This window comes from Macrobrachium nipponense, chromosome 16 (assembly GCF_015104395.2).
Source record: "Macrobrachium nipponense isolate FS-2020 chromosome 16, ASM1510439v2, whole genome shotgun sequence".
NCBI classification, from domain to species: Eukaryota; Metazoa; Arthropoda; class Malacostraca; order Decapoda; family Palaemonidae; genus Macrobrachium; species Macrobrachium nipponense.
Window position 1 is genome coordinate 56,975,696 of NC_087209.1, and position 21,856 is coordinate 56,997,551.

Genomic DNA, 21,856 nt, shown 5'->3' on the forward strand with positions numbered 1-21,856 from the left:
AATAGCGAGAGAGAGAGAGAGAGAGAGAGAGGAGAGAGAGAGAGAGAGAGAGAGAGAAAGAATCCTTAAGTTCTGGGTAAGGTTTCTCCAGCTAGGCTGATTAGCATGCAAGCAACAGCGCGGAGCTGTTTTTGATAACTGCTGACTGGCGGGAGGTATAGGACAAGGTGCTAGGGTAACGTAAGTTTTATTTTTGAACACTTTATTGGCTTGCACTTTTTCTTCCCCCTTCGGCTTTCAAGTCTGAATGCTACTTCCTTGAGAGGTCTTTTAAAATAATGGCATACGAGAGAGAGATTCAACATCCCTACGGAGCAATGAATGAAGTCGAATAATGTAATGGAGTCGAAGACAACAAGGGACACTAATTGGAATGACACAGCTATCTAATTCCGCAATGAAAATGCATATGACCCTGGAGTCCAGTGATGCCGTTTTTTCTACGCAACATTGGCTTTCAGCAATGTTACCATAGGCAGTTCATCTGATTTTTTTACTTTATTTATAATTTAATGTTTAGAATGCCTATTTTCCGATGTAGAATTATTTTCCGTGATGTTAGCAAACTACACGTCACTAGCTTAATATAAAAGTATTTTTGACGAAGAAAATTAAAGGATTTCAATAAAATTTATTTGTATAAATAGGTAGGATATGTTTTATATCTTTATTTTCATAATAAAACATTAAAAGGCAAAGTGAAGAATTTATTTCTTCAGTGCCGTGGCCTGTGGTCGGAAGAGCCACGACGAGTTGCCAATGTCACCAGAAAGCCACACTAATAGACAAAACTCCTCAAAACGGCAACCCTGCGGCCTGGACACACCTGAGTATTAAGACGTATAGGACTAAATTCGATTTTGGTTTGATGGATGTTTGCTGAACTATAGCGCACCTACAGAATAATTTTCAGTAGTGTCGGGTATCGTGAATTATCCCTAGTATACGAACGGTGTAAATGTTTAATAACTAGCTAAAATAACGGGGAAGTTAATAACAGGCTTTTCAGTACGTTACACCAATATTAAAAGGAGAGAACTTGACGTATAGTATTCATTATGAAAATCAAGTTACATCTATTCATAAATGGCTTGGAGTTCCAAAAAAGTGAAATAACTAACAGGATCAAATTATACTACTTACTCTTAACACACAATCAACATTATTTTAAGTAAACAAGATAAAAAGCAGAGAGGTAGATAAAAGCAGAATTTTTCTTACGGAATGAAACGGCAGATCGAGCCGGTCTTCATCGGTGAGACTACAGATGACTAAGTCTAATTCTTGAGATCTCGAAAGTTCAAAATACCAAGCACTGGATTTCGTGCAAAGTTCGTTTTCTGACTTCAAATAATTTCATCTATAATTTTTCCATGTCGTCAGTGCTTGAAACGTGCAAACTTACAAAAGATTAAAACAGTAGACTACCTGTATATACTCTCAAGCAGTGACTGACTTAGTGATAAAACTTAACTATTAGTAAGTCCTGCTATCTTCGTTGTATTAAACCAGATCATAATGTCACCATTTGAAAGTGCATTGCAGTGGCTGTTCATCCTTAGAAGTCGTTCAAACATTGAATCCTTAAAGTGTGAATATCAACAAAGCATTTCCACAATATTTTATTAGGGTTTCAAGCAATAATTGATCTGGTGACAAGCGATTACAATAAATAACTTGATTAATAAAATCGCCGAATTTTAATTGATAACATGCTAAGTTTCTCATGGTTTAAAGCCTTGTACAAATCCTCTCAATTTTTATTTCAAAGAAGCATCAAACGGAACGGACCAGCTGATAATTAATCAAGAAACAACTACATTTGCGCCAACTGTTCTTGTACCGTACTGTGGTAGAACAACAATAAATATTCACTACGGAAGGAATAATAAACATAGCATTAGGTGGCTAGTTACCAATGCACCAGTCAGGCGAGGTTATGTTACATTAGAATGTGTTATATACTTTACAAGATATTTATTTTGCTAAAATGGGATTAAGAGTATTATAAAATATAGTTACCCCGAAAAAAATATTCATAGAAAACTACTTATTCTCATTTTCTATATGATGATTTAGTTTGGCGTGTTTTATTCCTTTCTTTTCAATTTACTGGACTAGAATATAGTATTAAGATCAAACCAACATTGCGTAATTAATGATGGGTGGTGCAAAAACTTTTAGTAAGAGTACCTGTTCCTACAATCACCATGATTAAGCTAACACAAAGGTGGAAAAATCAGGTGAAAACGTAAATTACTTTACTAGTCGGTAGGCCTGGCTAAAATGCTGCAAGTATTTTAAATCGAATAACCTATAGACTTTATGCCAATGGCCATGCGCTGGGACCTAAAAGGTCGCTCTGCATTGAAAGGGAAACTGGCAGTGAAAAGGTTTGAAAGGCGTAACAGGTGTAAAACCTCACAGTTAGATTATGAAACATTGTTAGGGGAGGGTGGAATGTCAGATGGAAAAAGCGAAAATGAAGAGGTACTATAGTAGGCAGTGACGAATGAATGAGATTGCAGCTACCTATTGGTCGAAGGGACGACGCTGCAAAGAACCTCAAGTAATGCCTACAGTGCACCATGTGAGGTTCACAGACGGCACTACCTAACTCCCCTACGCAGTGTAAGCAATATGGATACTACGTCATCGGCCAAGGATAACCCAAGTACGAAATTCCCTAATGTAGTGTAAACGTTTTGAGTTAGTTTATAAATATTACCTTATTGTAACCTAATCACTGCGAGAACAGAAACGAGTAAACAGGAAAAAATCACATTGAAAAATATGAGAGAAGAAACGAGTAAAAAGGGAAAAATTAGCCTGAAAAATACTCTTACCTCAGAACTTTCAGTCTCGGCAATTAATAACTCCATCGCACAGCACCGATGATTTAGTCATGAAATTTCTTGTAACGAGAACGATGAAAAGAACTTGTTACCGACGGCAAGAAACGTAGTACTTCTCCACTTTGTGAAATAGCACATAATAACAGACCACGGACGCCATCAGGACTTGAGACTTGACAGACAATCGTAATCACCGGGAAGGAAGGTTCAAGGATGCAAAATGTAAACAATGAAATGTGCATGCGCTAAAGAAATTTGGCGCACTTCTATGTTTAAATTTGCCCGGTATTTTTAAAATATCAAGGTTTCGTTTCCATTAAGTCTGTATATTGCAATCTAACGAAAATTTTCAATCTTTTGTTGGCGTTTTTGTGATTTTTCTTTTTTTTTTTTTCTGCAGGCTCGAACGCATCCCTCAAAAGGTTCAATTTTGGTAGTTCAAGTGAGGTCTTATTTATTAATTTTTAAAAATTTATTATGGCTTTATTTTGAGAGTAACATTTTACATATAAATTCACTTTCTTGAGTATATCATCATTTTCATTCAGTAATAGGCATGAAGCTGAAAGAGTTGGCATATTAGTACTATAGGCTTCATTAACTGCTCCCAAATGCATTAGGCCAACTACACTGATTTCAAACACTTTACTGTTTTGAGTGCATACTTATGCCTATAAAGCTTACATAAAATTGATCACAAGCAAATAAATTTATCACAATCATAATTCAATCAATGAATTATAAAGGAAAATCACAAACCAAATCACAGTAATGTATAAAAAAATTTATCTTCAGAGTAAAAAAAATTACAATACATTATTGCCTTACAGTATTTGCATACAGCAATAGATTCACCTTAAAATCAATCATTCAGCTTAATGCTTAAGCATCCCATCTTACATTTACACTAGTTACTGACCTTGGTATCTTATATCTAACAAGAAACTATTCTAATATTAATGTGGAAATTAACAGAATAAAAAAAATTGTAATCACAACACAAAGAAAAGTTGTAAATTGTAATTCATTACAAATAATTTACACACGCATACAACACAACAGTAAACAGTAAAGCAACCTGATCAAAGCAAAATTACTTATGTTATATAACTAACATACCATCTTCTTAAAAAGATTCTTCATCTCAAAATATTTAAAGCAATTAAGAAAAATGGTCACTACATGAACACACTCCGGTGATTACATTAGTCATGCATGTTAGTTGGAAAATACACCAAAATTGTTTCTATGGCCCAGATTCTTTAGGGAAATATTGTAGTAGTGTTCAGAGGTTTATTGACCATTTCATAGAATTCTCTCATTACTTACTTTATTCATTCTGACTTAAAGTTAATTCATATGGTGCTCGACAAACCTAGCTCAAGGCAAAATGAACTTTTCCAATAATTTCTTAGTTCAGATAAAAAAATGCTGGATATGTATGTGCGTAGCAGGATGAAGACCTGTGGGGAAAAAAAAAAAAAAAAAAAATAAAAAACAGAGAGGGGGGACAGGCAAAGACCTGGAAATGATGTTAGTTTAGATATGGGTAACAGAACACAGAGGAATAGAAAGATGATGTCAGAATGTTGATGATGACGATATGTAATGATGTTGCAAATACTAATGCTCAAGTCTTATGTCTGTTATCCAATGCAATGATTATATGATATGCAACAATTGCAAAATGTTTATCATATTATGTACAGTATAACAAAAATAAAGGCACATGGTATGGAATGGCATATAAAATTTAGGACAAAGGCCAAGCACTGGGACCTATGAAGTCATTCAGTGCTGAAAGGGATATTGAGAGTAAAAGGATCTAAAGGTGCAACAGGAGGAAAACTTTGCAGATGCACTATGAAACAATTGTTAGGAAGGAGTGGAAAGTATGGAAGATACATTTATGATTGGAGGTACAGTAAAAGGAATGAAAGGAGTTACAGCTAGTGGCAGAAGAGACACTGCAGAGAATTCTAAGCAATGTCTACAGGGAACCAAGTGAGGTGCACTGATGGCACTACCCCCCTACTTGGAATTAAGAAACATCCTCCCCCAGTAACCTTCACCTCATTTAAGGGCTCGCTCAAAACTAACCAGCTAATTACTCAAGTCACAATAACTAAGTAAATACATTAAAGTTCTGTTCAATGTCAGTTGGTAAATACAACACAAACCAGCCACTGTAGACATTTTTGTCCAAAACTGTCTTTGAAAATATGGAAGATACTGTTTTGATAAAAGCGTTAGGTCATGCAGAAATAGTTACAAAGTAATGTGCTTTTAACTTTGAAACTTTATGCTATGTATATCAGTATGTCCCATAAAATATTATGAAATATCCCTGCAAGAAAAGGTGTCATTGTGAATCGAAAAGTGCACCGGGGGGAACGCTGGAAATTGAAAATTATAAGAATGCTTATCAGCAAAAGGGAGATTTTTTAACACCACAAAATAACTAAAATAATAACAATGATTGGCAAGACCTTTTGCTTCTCTACACGATTCATCAGACAACACAAAACTCCACACTACATAATGATACTATTATTATCCTACACACCCAGGTAACCTACTTCAACATATAGTATATATCACAATATTCTGAATTCCATCACAGTATTTCATTTCAGCAGTCTCTAAGTAGTCCTTGCAATATTGATGAGAATTCCAGTAGCACTTTTACCATTTCTGTTTCTGCATATTGAGCAATTGCACAATCTAGGCAAGGAGGACACATCCATTTCTGTTACAAGAGAAATATAAAGTAAATATATTAAACTTGTAGTCAACTCATACATTTCAAAACTTTCAATATCAGTAGATATTAAGAAAATAATTATATCTCATTTGACAAAACACAGATTCTTAAAAGTTTATGATGTAGGTAAATTAAAATTCTACAAAGACCTAGGGTATTCCAACATTTATCAAATACAGTTGACAAAAATAGTCTCCATAAACAGATCACCTTGACTATCACCAATAAAAAAAAAAAAAACAAAAAAAAAAAAAAAAAAAAAAAAAAATGAAATTCAACTACACATACTCAAGTAATGAAATTGAAGGTAGGGGTGCTGCAAATAAAAATTCAAAACTTTCGGTAACATAAAAGCATTTTATATATTTTGTGTGTGTGTGTGTGTGTGTAGAGAGAGAGAGAGAGAGAGAGAGAGAGAGAGAGAGAGAGAGAGAGAGAGAGAGAGAGAGAGAATCTTACCCTCTTACCTGCACTGATGACAAGTACAGTAGTACCAACGCTCTGGTCGTATACTTTCGTTCCACTTCCCTTGGAAATATTTTTGAGATCTCTCTCAGTGATGTCTTCTGGCATTGCTATAATTGTACTGCTAACATTTAGATCAAACTGGCCTTTTCTCCTCTTCAGGCCATAATTTCCTGCGCCCTCAAGACTGAACAGTCGTATCCTGAAAAATAATTTTAGTAAGGAAATTTTTTATTTCAAGGGTCTCATTATGTTCTGGCTAATCTTCAGTTACACAAATCCAAACAACTATGTTATATTTTATTTTTATTGTTTCAAAGTTTTGGGCATACTAAAATTTCATGGTAAACAACTACAGTAAATAAGCTAAGTTGGACTTAAATAAGTCTGGTTGCAGATAAGTACGACAATAAGATAGAAAGTAGACCCCCCATATTTGTGGGGATTAGGGACCACAACCACCCATGAATTGCTAAAATTCACGAATACTTGAGACACCCCCTCTTAAAATGCTTATAACTGCCTATTTTAACAGTTAAAACACCAAATATAACTTAAACTATCACCCTAAAACACTTTAATATTATTTCAAAGCCAACTTAAATTACTGTACCCTTAAAAATATATGGCTTACAGCTACACATAAACACTCCTACAACTGTTACTGCACTCTTATTAAGGCAAAAACTAAACAAGTTATCCCTGTATTCAGGTACGTAAATTTTCTTTCATACAATAGTATTCAAGTCTTATTGTTTTCTTTTAAAGTAGATAGGGGTGACATTAGTACATTCTCAAGTACAAGGAACAGTTAAGTACTGTACCTTAATATCTAAATACTGTATATATTGAAAAAATATACGAAATATTGATAAGTTTAAGATTACATAAATCATATGGGTACTCATCATAAAGTCCTCCTAAGGTTTGTATTTGTGTAGGAACAACTTCCCCCTTACTCTGGTCTTTGAGGAAAATTAGTCGAGCCTCCTCCTCTTCGTCACCTAACTGCTGCCAATCAGAAGGTGGACCGGCAACTGACGAACTTACACTACCTCTTCGTGACCTGAAAGAGAAAATAAAATCACTAAATTAGTTTTAACAGCAACTGTGCAAAATACACAAAAGGATTTTTAAGTGTTTCTGTTCATTAAATGACAATAAAACCAGATAAAAATGATCCATCACAAAAATACACAGTAAAATAATCATACTCTACAAGTTAATGTAGTTTACATAAATGACCAAAACACTCACAGAAATCAAGTCACATATTCTCAATAAAAATGCACAAACACACACTCACAGTTACAAAAGGAATCCTAGTATGTTGAAAATAATAAATGCAGAAATGAAAAAATGACTTAAAATAAAAATCTAAAAATTAATTCATTGTTGACTACATGTATCTGTATAATGGAATCATTATAATCCTGCATTTTACCCTGTTTGAAGTCTAGCCTATAACAAATTCTAAGCATCCTAAATGAACATGCATTGTGAAGACCAAAAATCTACACAACTTAACACACTTTTGCATACGCTTCATTAAAGTATCACCACTTCTTCAACTCACTTCTACATAAGCTTCATTAAAGTATCACTACTTTTTCAACTCAATAGTGATTATCATAAGTTCAAAACTGGACTACACATTATGTAGTAAAAATAAACCATTGCTATGAACTTTAACATGCCACTTATGGTTATGAACACCAGAAACACCTGGAAGTTGGGAAATTGGTGCAATCAGACATCACGGCAGAACTTATCTTAATCTTCTATAAAATGAGGAGATTCCAGCATCAAAAAATGTTTGCTACAATCACAATGACAATCTGTGATTGCCTTATCAACTTTCTTTTACTACAAAGAAAGGCAACCCATGATAATACTGAAAGTGGATCTGAATATGAATAACTATGAGGCCAAATGTGACAAGTTTACTGGCATACAGGTACAAAGAGCATCTTTGTTCCTGAAGTAGAGGACACACCAGTTAAGCAGCCACAAAAGTAGATTCTGCAATTACCTATTGACTATAATTTTCACTTGTCCAAAAGAAATTCATCTTTATATAGGTGCTTCATATAGTTTCAGATACAAAAATCTCATCATACTTATCAGAAGTTATTGATACACTCTTCATTATTAAGTTGGTCTTGTACTGCATCTGAAAAGATTTTACCCTTAATACATTAAAAGACTTCAGTTTCTTACTTTTAAGAATAACAACACCTTGTTCAAGGTGGAGAGTGGTATTGCTGAAAACAACGAGTTCTTCTCTCACTTCTAGCAGGACACTTAGTGGGTTCTGACATTCTCTTTGGTTTTAATGCACTTGGTGCAGGTTTCAGGGTTGAAACAGATGACTCGAAATCACCGAAGTCTTTCATGAGGACATCAATCTGAAATTTTAAAAAAATGGAAATAAAATATTCAAAATAGCCTAGTACTAATATTGATACTCGGCAATCTCAAGAGAGAAAGAGAAAGAACTGTCACAGAACAACATGATGTAACATGTAATTCTGTTACTTTACTGTCACCCCTAATGAAAACAAACAAGAAAACTGATTAAGACAGTCCCCGGTTAACAGTGGGGTTCCCTTCCCAGCTAAGCACTGCTAACTTTAACTCAGGATAATAACATTAATAACCCACTTAATGGCGCCGTTAACCAGAGATTGAAGAGGCAAATCCAGGTAACGGCATCACTAGACAAACACTTTAAAACTGGATTGCCATTCACCTTGGACTGCCTGTACAGTATACCTAGTACAATGTACAGGGCTTACCAACTGTTGCCTCTCATTAATGTCTTTTACACAAAACAATTCATGATCGCTTAGGTCCTTTGCTCGCAACATCGTGCAGATATAATCGTTAATTCTGGAAAGAGAAACAATTGTAGGCTTTAAATTCAATGACATTTCCATTACCAAATCTATGCAAGGTACTAGTACTTTTCAACATGTACAAAACATTTTCATAAAAAAATACTCTTTTAAAACAGAAAATGCATATTACTGCACTTATATTTATAAAAACAGATATAGTAGTACAATAAATGCAATCATTCAAAATTTTGCACAAACAGTTTCTGTGATGAAATTCCCTTAACCTTCTAAGCCTGATATCTGCTACTGAAAATTCAATAAAATACATTTCCTGAAGTAGCCTAAAAAATGCCATGAAATGATGTGCCAATAATCCAAACATGCTACACAATTCTATGAAAATTTAGTCTATGTAACCCTGCTGCTCTAGGTTAGCTAGATGCTATAGGCTATAAACGTATGCTGGGTACCATCACCAAACTGTCCCCTTGCCAAAATTATGCACAAGACAGACCAGATGCAGAGTAGGAAGACAGGGGTAAACACGAGAAGTCTGCCTCTGAAAACAGGCCAAACCCAGTCTTTCCTAGAATGCCATGTCCTAGAAGGTATTACATCTAGTAGCTAGGCTACAAAAAAAACCTCTGGGGCAATGTGGCCAGTGCTTAGCATAAGGCCAATTCAATTCAATCAATAGTAACAGTAGGCTAACAGGCAAACAAATTACTATGTATACAATGGTCATCTACCTAGGTAGGTGGTTTTGTTGCTCTAAAGCCCCTATTACACGTATCCGGTTTCCTACGGCGCTGTCGGTCGCGACACTAGCATATGTTCAAACCGGAGCGTGTGATAGCAAATCGGCCGTATGAACGCTCACCCACAGCCGGCCGGATGAACTTTCGCCAGTATTAAAGTTGGCCGTACGGCCGTCGTACGTCATGACTGAGGACGTAGCGTGTAATTGCTCACCGTATGGTGTGACATCAGTCTGAGGCTGCACCTGACAGTGGAAGGTCGCCACCATGGCAAGCTCTTGCGCCAGTGATTTCTTGAGTGACTTCGTAGAAATTTATCAAAATGAGCCATGTTTGTGGTTCATTAAATCTAAGGATTATTCAAACAGAGAAGTGAGAAATGCAGCATATGGTAAATTAGTAAATAAACTTCAAGAAATTGATCTTAGTGCTAATAAAGATACTGTTGTTAAGAAAATAAACAACTTGAGGAGCTCATACAATAAAGAGCTTAAAAAAGTGCAAGCGTCTAAAAGTTCGGGGAGCGGTTCAGACTCCATTTATACGCCAAAACTCTCATATTTTCATCTGATGCATTTCATCAAAATGTGGAATGTGAACCATCTGTTTCAAACATGAGCCTTAATACACAGGAAATCAATGAAGAGGTATGTATATATAATCATGTCATATTTTATTTACAAACAAAAGAAAGCTTACAAATATTCAGTTGAATAATTCACACTATTTCTTTATTTAAATATTTGGATAACTCATTACCATTCAGTAGAAAAGCAAACTAAGAATATTATACATTGTCCTGCCATGCAACTTTTCCTTCGTTATTAAAGTAATTCATGAATGTATCTCGTACTTTCTTAGCAGTACTGGGGGTATTTCTCATAGTCCCTCTATGCAAGCCTGCTAGTGATTGTTCGACTTGACTCATATTATCTTCAGCTTGTTCATCAGACTCATCTGGGATAGAATACCTGATACATTTTGCACGTAAAAAATTATGAAAAGTTGCAGTGCAACAAGCCAATACTACATTTTTAGTATTTCTTGGCAATAAATTTATAGCAGTTTGAAAGATACGAAAGCGCGAAACCAAAATTCCAAAAACGTTTTCGATAATTCTGCGAGTCCTGCTCAGGCGATAATTAAAGATCCTTCTCTCATATGATAAGTCCTTTTGACTAAAGGGTCTTAAAAAGTCAGTTCTCATAGCAAAAGCTTCATCGCCTATAAACACATAAGGTAATACTTTTTCTTGTGGAAGATTTAAATGTCCTTTGCACAATTTGTCATAAAAAGTGGTCCTGTTTATTACCCCTCCGTCTGAAATTCGTCCATTGATGCCAAAATCACAAAGAATAAATTCATACTTTGCATTGGCAATGCCCATTAGTACCATACTATGGAAACCCTTGTAATTGTAGTAGAATGATCCTGATTCTGGAGGTGGCACAATCTTGACATGTTTGCCATCCACAGCTCCGACACAGTGTGGAAAATTCCAGACTCTCTCAAACTCCTTTGCGATTTCTTCCCACTCATGCTGTGTTGATGGGAAAAAACAAAAAACTGAAAAAAATAGTAATAGAGAATTATTTAACATATAAAGGTGTATAGGGGGGGACTATGCTAGAATGAACTGGAAGTTATTTTTAAATACCAAATACCTATTTTACTTATATAATTTTAGAACTACTATTTCTTTCTTTCAAAACAGAATTTCCATGTTCATGTTACTAATTATTTTGCTTTTTTTTCAGCAATCTCAAGAAGACGATCTACTGAAGAGAGGAAACCCACATGATGGATGATTCATTGCTACTGCCTTCACGGCATACTACATCAGTCCTACCGGCACCGCACCAAAAAAAAAGCGCAGATCGGTACAAGGCAAAGCTGATCACGTTTTGGACCTTGTAGCAAAAAAGGATGGAAGCACCTCCAAATTCGGAATATGATGTGTTGGTATGTATGTGGCTAAAACGTTCAAAAAGCTTGCATTTAGCAAAACCCGGGGATGTATCCGGTTGTTAAAAAGCTAATAAATGACGCCCTATTCACGAATTGCCCAAAACCAAGCTCCATCTCTATCTAGCACTCCTGTACCTACTCCAAGCCCAAGTGCGGATTACAATTATGAGACATATGATAACCTCTCCAAATGTAATGTAGGTACACATGCCACATTTATGAAACCTTGGATACTCTGGAATAAAGTTTGAAACTTCTTTATTTTTTTAAATTAACCTGGTATGAATGTTTCATACTAAAACGAGAAATTATAGTTAGGCTATTTGTGCAAAATAACTTACCTTCAGATATTTTGGGCCTAAACATTTGTAGATTGCTATAGCTACATGTTTCTGGGATTATTGCACTGAGAGAAGCTGCGATATAGTAGCTAATTGTTGTAAACTTTAGATCGCTAGCTATCCTATGTTCTTCCTGTAGCAAGAAATCTCAAAGTGGCTGAAAGACGCTCATGTGGACTAATTGCTTCTCTCATGCAAGTGTCCTTTTTTTCTATTAAAGGTGATACCTGACTTAAGAGTTCCAAATATGTGTCATGATCCATTCGCATGTATAGTCGATTCATTTAAGGTAGATTCTTGCGCCTACGAGAACGTTTGTTTGGAGGCCGCCTGATTGGCTGGTACCGGGAGGTAGGCCGCTCGCTCAGTCTCATTATTTTCTACTGTGGCTTAGAAAACTAGCATTATTATGTTTATATTTCTTCAATCAACTCACGCTTTGCTCAAGATAGGAAAAATTTCGGTCATACCATAGGATTCGGTATTAATTGTACAACTAAGCCATCTTTTCCTGAAATCAATAAGATAAAACACAAAGGAATTACAACGAGTAAAAGTTAAAAGAGAAGCATTTAATTCTTTATACTGTTTTTATTTATCATCGGATTTTGCATCATTAACGCGATTAAGATAAAATAAAACTTGTGTTTTCATACAACAAATTCCCCCTTATTACGCTGGTGCTTTCAGATTTTGGATGTATGTAAAATGTGAGGAGAAAAATGAAGAATATGTCTTATTATGTTGCATCAGTAAATGATTCAAGTTTGACGGTATTTTTGCTGAGAGAATGAGATCTGCAAGGCGTCGTCGTTGCGTTTGTCTCCTCAGCGAGAGATTTGAGTTCGCCAATTAGCGATATAAAAAGTTAGAGTTTCGACAATATTTACCATGTTATATTATTACATTTTCTGAAAATAAATACACCCAATTTACATTATAAACTGTCGAACATTTTAAATCCAATATCATATAGTATGTCTGGGCATATCTGATAAGGAAAAAAATAATAATAATCAGATGGATGCATCTGGTATCGTTAGCTCAGACCCATGCGTGCCGCGGGGAATTCAATCCAGCAAAGAAGTTGAACTCTGTGGAAAGACGACTTCACACTCTTCAACTCAGTCTAAACTTTAATCAGGTTGTTTCAAGACATTGTTTCTAATTTTATTTTATGAATACCTATATTTTCAAATGAAGAGACATCAGAGACTTAATTGAGTAATATGAAATAATAATCTCAGTGAATTAATAAACCAACAAATAATTAAGAAAAGATTGACTTTCTATCAGGCTGAGTCAAGTACGGCTGCAAAATAATAAGACATATTCTTCATTTTCTCTTCACATATTACACGCATTCAAAATCTGAAAGCACCAGCGTATCTAGGGTGATTTTATTGTATGAAAATACAAGTTTTAATTCATCTTGATCGTATGACTTATTAAAAATCCGATGATAAATAAAAACAGGTGTAAAGATTGAAATTTTTTCTCTTCACTTTTACTCGTTGTAATTCCTTTGTGTTTTATCTAATTGGTTTCAGGAAAAGGTTATTTAGTTGTACAATTAATACCGAATCCTATGGTATGACCAAAACTTTATTATCTTTTGGAAAACGTGAGATAAATGAAGAAATATAACATACTGCATGTTTTCTAAGTCACAGACGAAAAATATGACACTGAGCGAGCGGCCTACCTCCCAGTACCAGCCAATCAGAGGCCCGCCAAACAAACGTCTCGTAAGGCGCAAGAATCTACCTAAATGAATCGACTTATAGTTAAACCCCAGTCATCTTTTTTCTTAGTGGCTAGTTCCTTCATAAAGTTTAACATGAGAGTATTTTTGTCGTTTACGCAGCCAATGTTTGGCGACCAAATCTTCCTTTTTTCTTGTTTTCACCTTCAAACAGCACGCTAGAGCAATAGCAACGAGATTGTCGTCGAGAGAAGACATGTAGTAGCCTAACTCCTCCACCACAAACAGTGCCACACTCACCCACTTGCCACCGGCCGTTCAAATACGTGTAATAGGTAACTCTAGCCGTAAGCTAGAATTTTCCTACGTTGCCGTAGGCCAGGTTGGCCGTAGGAAACCGGATACGTGTAATAGGGGCTTAAGGGTATTTAGGTAGGTAGCTACTACCTACCTAGTACAGTAGGTACCTAGGCTAGTACCTAGGTAGCCTATAGTAGTACCTACCTAGTAATTAGAATCCTCTCGTCTCCAACAAAAGGAACCCACTGGGGCTCATGACACAACCATACGAAAAAAACTTAAATCAAACGAGGAACAGTTAAATTGGGCTTATAAATGGATATCAACACACAAATTCACAACAACAAAAGATATTCGGATAGTTGAAACAGCATAGCCAATTCAACTCGTAGTACTTCCGCTCTCGGACTCCGAGTCCGAGATGAATGATTGCATTCTGCGGGGTGGCAAGTGTTTGGCATCAACCTATTGACCAATCACATTGCAGGAAAATGTAAACACAGGAGATGGACCAATCAGTGGTCGAGAAGTTACGGAGTTTAAAGGAATTATCATGGCGTTATTTTATTATTATAAAAAATACATTGTGGCATGTATCGATATACCATATAGAAATTAGGTATTTAAAAGTAATTTTTGTTTTTTTTTCCATTACCTTTGTATACTTTAAGCATATCTCCATTTTTGAAAAATTTGAATTTGGACATTGTACTGTTGACATTTAGGGAGAGTATTCTACCATATAGCAAGAAGAGATTATTTTGTTTGTGTGCGTGTGTGTGTGTGTGTATGTTTATATTTATTTAGTCTGGGGATAAAGCATAAATAAGCAGTTATTATAAGTTAGAAAAGTAATATTCCTGAGATATATTTTGTAATAACCAAATGGTAGCAATTTATCTTTCAAAAGATACTTCAGTAGCAGATCCAACTGAAGATTAACATCACCTCACAGGCATTATGATTCATAGGTGATGGAAATGAGCTAGAAAATGCTTTGCTTGTTGAAAACACATCACATGAAACTGAAGAAACATTAACAACAGATTACAGCAAAAAAATTACTAAAATAAACCGTACTAGCTTCTCATAAATACAAAAAATACATTTATATATGGAATGAGTGTGTTAAATATCACTGCATTTTCTGTGGCTAGAATTGCTGCCTTAGATATTGTTATTGACTAAATCGCTACGTGTCACGCCCATACTTATTGGGCTTTGACTGCTCCCTATTAAAGTAAGAACGGAATAAAAAATATACGATATACACAAAAACGACAGACATGAAATATGAGGCTAAGAAGAAGCAAAGACGTTGGGAAATGGAAAGCTAAACTCACGGCCGCCACAGCATTTAATGATGCGACCCAGTGACTAAAAAGGTTATATTTAAGAATGTTATGGATATATCTGTTCGAAGAGAGATAGCAAACGGGCGAACAAAACGTTTAAGAACATTACAAACTGTAACTGACGAATAAATACGATTGGATAACCCTGCATTATATATGTCTCCGGAGAAGAAGAAGAAGAGGTTTGTCGTCGGCTGAAAGACGTATTCTTGTTGTCATTGTTGTTGAGGTCGAAGGGGAAGTACAGGAAGCAATGGGCATTAATTTTGGAAATATGGAGAAGGCCAATGACCTGCTAGTCAAGGCAGGACTTCAGCCAGTATCAAAAAGCAGCCTGTTGTTCTACTATATGCCCATGAAGGGAGTGATTTCGTACACAATGCTGGCCAGTCAGATGCTCACCCCGGAGTTGTATCAAGACGTCACCATTTTTAGATTTTTGTAAGTTTAGGGGCACGTTACTTTAAAGAGTGTGAGACTTTGCCCTGGTGTACTGTCATTATTGGTAGATGGGTAGATTATTTACTTAGCTGATAGGTAATTAGGCGAGACATACTAGCTATATTCTGACTAGCCTGGACGAAGCCTCAACGGATACAGAAAAATTCAGGAGAACGCTCGTACTACCTATTTTGGGGATACTTTACTACCTACCTACCTATAGCTAGTAGGTATAACAGTAGGCCCTAGGGATGGTTTGTAGAACCACGACACCCTAAGTGAGGTTAGGAAGGTGAGCTCTGGTTAAGTTTGGACATGGCATAGGCTACTAGGAAAGGTTGGGTTTCTTTTCGTCTGCAGAACCTGTTTCCGTCATTCCATGCTCGCCCCCCTGCCTTACATTGCACATGTTAGGCCCTAGCCAAGGTCATAGATAGCCTACCAGCTTACATTTACGATAGGTTACGCTTGGTAGGACTGCCTGTTGTGTACCAATAGCAGTACTAATAAGCCCATACTAGAATTCAATTAAAGCTGAACAATACTTTTAACAAGTTGGATTGTTTTTACCAAAGTCAAGATCATACATTATGGTAAACAACCGAGTGGACTGGCCAACTCACCGATTACCGCAGTTTTGGCCACCCTCCGAAAAAGTACTTAAACATGTCCTGACACCGGAGATGGTCATCAGTCGTGAGGAGTTGGTGGTGATAACAGGAGCTCAAGACCTCTACTCTCCTTTCGAAGTATTTTCTTCAAAGTTAGAAATGAAGGCCATATTTTAAGATTTAAACAGAGGATAATGAAAATTGTGGCCAACACAGTGCACACTACCCCAAAATGCTTTCGAAGTTTTTACTTACAACTCCAAATATTTCATAGATGGACACCATCTCGATGTTTGCGGAGTCACTTGTGTCAACAAACTTCCCATTTCCTGTGCTAAATCCCCACACCACTTGTACCCATAGACGCTGGGGCACTTTCATCACAACAATCGTAACCCCGACCTCTAACCAGTACTTAGTATTCGTACTTATTCAAGGGGACTACAGCATTCTTTGCGGCGTTTTGCACTCTTCAATTGTTTATCAGTGTTGTCAATTGGTATGTGTTTACCCTCCAAACTGGGTATAAGTTACACTAAACCGGGGAAATAAGTGAAATTAGCGTATCTATTTGTAGTATATATACATATTACAGCAATTTTATCATTACTGCATTACTATGACAACTAGAATTCAATGGAAACAATTTGTAAATGCATCAGCGTATGTGTGAAGCTCCACTAGATTGGCAACGATGAGTCTTTTTGCCGTTGTCTGCTCATACTTCAGAAATATCTGTAATTTTTCGGGGTTAATTTGGTTGCTAAAAAGGGATAATAGACATGAATTAAATAATAATTTTGAAGTAAAGTTAAACTAAATAGTGAGTAAAGTAAACAATTAAGGGAATAAAGCTTTGCACCTCATAAACAGTGTCGTCGTCTGCTGCTCGTGACTGTTTGTGGAGTGAGCGCTTAGGAACCAGGAACAGCAACGTCGTTCAAGTGCAATTTGGAGTGAATTAAGACCAAAATATGTATAATTACAATCAAATAAGCAATGTGGAGTTTCAGTTGTGATGGCAGTAAGGATAAAACCACTGATTATAAGGTAAAAATGAATTCAGTTCAAACCATGACGTCAGGAATAAAAACTTTCATACTCACTAATATAGGCAACAAAACGTTGTTTTATTGTGCTGATTACAACTGCAATCTTGAGTAAAATCAATAAAAGTTACATATATACGCTAACATTGTTCAAATGAGTGCTGGGAAGGCGGGGAAAGATGATGGATTGTCTGTGGTTAGACCAGCCACCCACACGATTGCCGCCATATTGGATTTCAAAACTGCCTTGAAAACATATTTTACGAAAAGCTCACATGCTTATTTTAGTTGATATGGGGCTTTCATACATCACATTATGTTGACGAAACTTAGTCTTTTGAATGGTATGGTTAAAGTTGTAATTGTATTTTTTGTTTCAATAAATATCGAGTGAATAAGGCCTGGCCAGCGCGATGATGATGGATCGTCCACGGTTGTTTACCTTATTGTATATTTGAATTAAATGTAGCCTTCTTGATCAAACCCAGATTTAAGTTAGGAAACTTTAGTTGCACAAGCCCTACCTAATTTGATGTTTACCTTAGCACGCTGACTTAACATTTATCTTGTCCACTGTGCTAATGCCAATCTTTGGCAAATCTATAGTCTAAATATGCATAAATTGCAAAATATTGCCTTAGGCTTGGGAATTTGAGCCAGTCAGTAATGTTATGTATGGATTTTTCAGCCCATCCAGAAGTGATTAGGTATACTAGAATGGAATGTCATATAACAAAAGTGAAATTCTTACAAAAATTAATACCGAGTAGAAACTAGACATAATTAGGAAAAGGCAGGGGCAAGGCAATTAATACCTGTGGCATGAGAGATCGTTCTTACTACAAATTCTCAAGCAAAGAGGGCAAGACTTCATAAGAATACAGTAAGGTAAACATACTAAGATGTGAGATGTTTGAATCCGGATGTTGCCACGAGAAGATCCTGTAATAATATGTACTGTAGATTAGTGTGAAATGAGGCAGAAAAATTTATTTAATAGTAACATGAAAAGTAAAAATACAAGATCATTAGTAAAAGCAGACTAGACAATATGGACTAAGGCAATGCTAACACCCAGATCATCAAAAGTAGGTTGTTAGTAGGTCCAACATTTGCACTGAAATGATAAGGCTCTAGCAAGAGTATATTTTGTGTTTTAAATGACCATTACAGGCAGTCCCCGCTTATTGGCGGCGATTCCATTCCCGGGGGTGTGCTGATAAGCGAAAACCACCATTAACCGAAACTCAGTGATTTATAGTCTGGATAACCAGTTACAGGCAGTCCCCGAGTTACAACGGGGGTTCCATTCTTGAGAAGCATCGTAAGCTGAATGTCGTGTAAGCTGGAACATCATGAAGAATCGTAAGAAAAACCTTACTTTTAATGCTTTGGGTGCATTGAAAACTATGTTAACTGCATTCTTATTGCATTTTTCATCAAAAAACCTTCAAAATTTATTATTGTGCATTTTTGGTGTCATATTTCATCTGCCAAGATCAGCGTTGGAGGCAATCGTAACCCTGGAAAGGAATTTTCTGATGAATATAATTGAAAAGTGCCTTAACCTCGGAACGTCGTAAGCCGAAACCATCGTAACCCGGGGACTGCCTGTAGAATATTTTCATGCTTGCATAGCCCACCTGTCACCTAATGTCCTAATTATAGTCTCAGTGCTTGGGCAGTGTCTCGAAGTTCCATACATCCATCCATCCTGTTTGAAGCAATGGATGCTTTCCACATGTTTTTTTATTACTGATTCTTTTGTATTTATATAGTAATTGATTTTTATATTTTACAGCGGAATACCCCAGTACATATCGCTAACAAATGCCTGCTTGGTTAATTCACTGACTGGAACAGCTTTGTACTTGTATTCTCGTCCTCATCTTGCAAAAGCAGCCCCAAAGGAAAGGATTCTGTTCTGGTAAGTGTTGGAAATAATTTATTTTCATTACAGTTATTGGTACACACTGTTTTAATACTGTTTCATTATTTTGTTTGCAGAAATTTATGAACCCTCTTACTTTTACCAAGCTGCATGTCTAGGACTAGAAGTCAAATGCAACAGTTGCTAAAATAAAATAAGTCAAGTGATATTTAGACAGCAGACGAGATCTGTACGGCTAGAAAGAGTTCTGCCACAGTCTCTTCAATCAAGTTCTCTCCTTTTACTTCACTTAGAATCATTTTGAGCGTATGTTTGTATTGAGACTTCTGTGAAATCCTTTTCTATATCCTCCATCCGTTTTTTCAACATTATTTAAGTTTCCTGTATCCAGTATCATCATAGTCATGAAAAATCTTGTTTGAGATTTCTTAATATGGTGTTGATGTATTTTTGTGTTTTCTGCCATTTTCATTGAACCAGCTTTTGGCATTTTATTCCTTTTTATACCTTGTATATTTTTATACATGGGTAAAAAGATCTTAAAGTTGAGTGTGAAGTAACTTAAACATCATAGATTGATAAAGGTGAAAGGTCCATCAGCGAATCTACCCGGAACCATAAACAAGTTGTAGAGGAACTTCCCCATCAGGGGCTGTTTCATTCATCATTGACAATGTAGTTTGGATTGTGAGCTCAATTAGACTCCCAGGAAAAAAGTAATTGGTAAAATATTAGTTTGTTTAATTTTTTTAATAGCCTAAAGGTTTGTGATAATGTTAATTTGGGAAGCTTGGTAATGTTTTGAATGTTATTATACCTTTTTCTTTATTTTCCAGTGCCTTTGGAAGTACCATCTTTAACCTTGGATCCATGTTGGCCTGGGCCTTAGGCAGCACCGTAGCCCCTGGGTCTCCAGCCCTCCGTTTTCTGATGGGGGTTGGGGGAGCAGTAGGGATACTGTATGTTGGGAAACGATACATAGCTCATGTAGACTCTCAAGTTAAAATCAAAGAGTAATTAATGGCCTTGTAAATTTGAAGTGATCTTTGTACATATGGTCGAATGTTTTTTAATATTTTAGTAACGATTTAGTGGACTCTCACTAAGCATTGCACAATGAAAAGTATGATTTGTAATCAAATACACTGTATTAGATAAGCATTTGAGATCGTATAGTGGATGTAGGTAGCTTTTTCAAAGCATGTCACATACTTAATGAAATTCAAAGTGGATTACTCCATGAATTGATAGCCTGTAATGTGCTTCCAACTAGTCTACAGCACACATTTTATACTTGAAAACTAGAATTGCACTTTGTGCTCATATAAATACTATTTGGATAGATTTGTAAGGTGCTACTTAATATAAAACAGGGAAGCTGAAGTGTAAATATGAAATCTCTTGTTTTGTATAATTGTAGACTTTGAATAGATTTCTTTGAAGCAGACAGATAAGAGATTATGGCTTGGTCTTAACAATGTGAAATCTCATGTTTTGTATACGTAATTGGACTTTGACTAGATTTCTGTGAAGCAGAGAGATAAGCCCATATGACTTGGTCTTACATGTGTTCAGCGATAATGGATTTATTGTAATCTAAGTGCACAGTAATGTTTAAGATGATTGTAAACAGATTTCTGGGATTTGGCTGCCCATCCAACATATATTACTAATATGTATTGTTGTCAATAAACAATCCAAGTTAAAAACTAATATATAGGGCTAGCCAAACACCTGTTCGTAAGATCTGACTCCCCGGGGAATGAAACAATGCTGTAATCTGAATCATACAGTTTGTTATTGCTTATGATAATGTACGTTTGTCAAAAAAATTTCTTCACGTGTTGGCAGAGCACATCATTATGCTTGTAATGATATTAAAGGATAACTTGCTTTTGATGTTATTGAAAATAAATAATGCGTAACAGTTTTACGTATGAAAGGTCAAACACAGGCTGCCCCTGGTTTACAATGGGGGTAACATTCTGACACCGTGTCGTAAGCCAAATGTCAAAAATCATAAGAAAACCGTACTTTTAATTCTTTGGGTGTCTTGTAAACAACATAAACATTTTTATTGAGCATTTCATCTTAAAACATCCAAATTTTGACCATTCTGCCCTTTTGAAACCATATTTCTTCCGTCAGATCAGACTCGTAAACCCAGAACACGCTTTGTAACTCGGGGAGATAATTTTTTCTAAATATATTTGAAGAACATTGTAAGCCGAGCCTGTTGTATGCTGGGGGTCTGCCACAAGTGTAAGCAATTGTATTTTGGTGTGATCTGTTATACTCAAATTAGAATTAATTATGGATGAGGTTTTTTAATGTCAGTGGATACTCGTATTTTTAACCACCTAGAAAATCTAGTGTCGTTGTCACTGGAAGATACTTTTTTGTATATAACCATTCTTACTGATATTGTAGTTATTTTGGTTTTCCTCTATCCATATGCTTTACTAGCTATCATTGATTGGTTTTGTGTTTGGTATATCTGCAGTACTGATGAC

General features: G+C 35.9%; 1 protein-coding gene and 1 long non-coding RNA gene across 7 annotated transcripts; one reads left to right on the plus strand and one right to left on the minus strand.

The window, feature by feature from the left end:
* Positions 1-3,925: 3,925 nt before the first annotated feature.
* On the minus strand, positions 3,926-14,239 carry LOC135195720 (uncharacterized). 6 transcript variants are annotated; one of them, XR_010310228.1, is made up of 6 exons: positions 8,883-9,552; positions 8,305-8,492; positions 7,044-7,150; positions 6,087-6,286; positions 5,435-5,604; positions 3,926-4,318 (listed from the first exon to the last, which is right to left on the minus strand). It is a non-coding gene; the product is annotated as an uncharacterized LOC135195720 (long non-coding RNA). The 6 variants fall into 6 exon arrangements; XR_010310226.1 differs by lacking the exon at positions 3,926-4,318 and adding an exon at positions 14,201-14,239 and having other exon boundaries at positions 5,246-5,604; positions 8,883-8,976; XR_010310227.1 differs by lacking the exon at positions 3,926-4,318 and adding an exon at positions 14,201-14,239 and having other exon boundaries at positions 5,246-5,604; positions 8,837-8,976.
* A 1,285-nt stretch (positions 14,240-15,524) lies between these two features.
* LOC135195722 (uncharacterized) lies at positions 15,525-20,920 on the plus strand. The gene is made up of 3 exons (XM_064222142.1): positions 15,525-15,792; positions 19,254-19,379; positions 20,180-20,920. Exons 1-3 carry the CDS (start codon positions 15,605-15,607, stop codon positions 20,358-20,360), a joined length of 495 nt encoding a protein of 164 aa, XP_064078212.1. The 5' UTR covers positions 15,525-15,604; the 3' UTR covers positions 20,361-20,920.
* Positions 20,921-21,856: the final 936 nt, after the last annotated feature.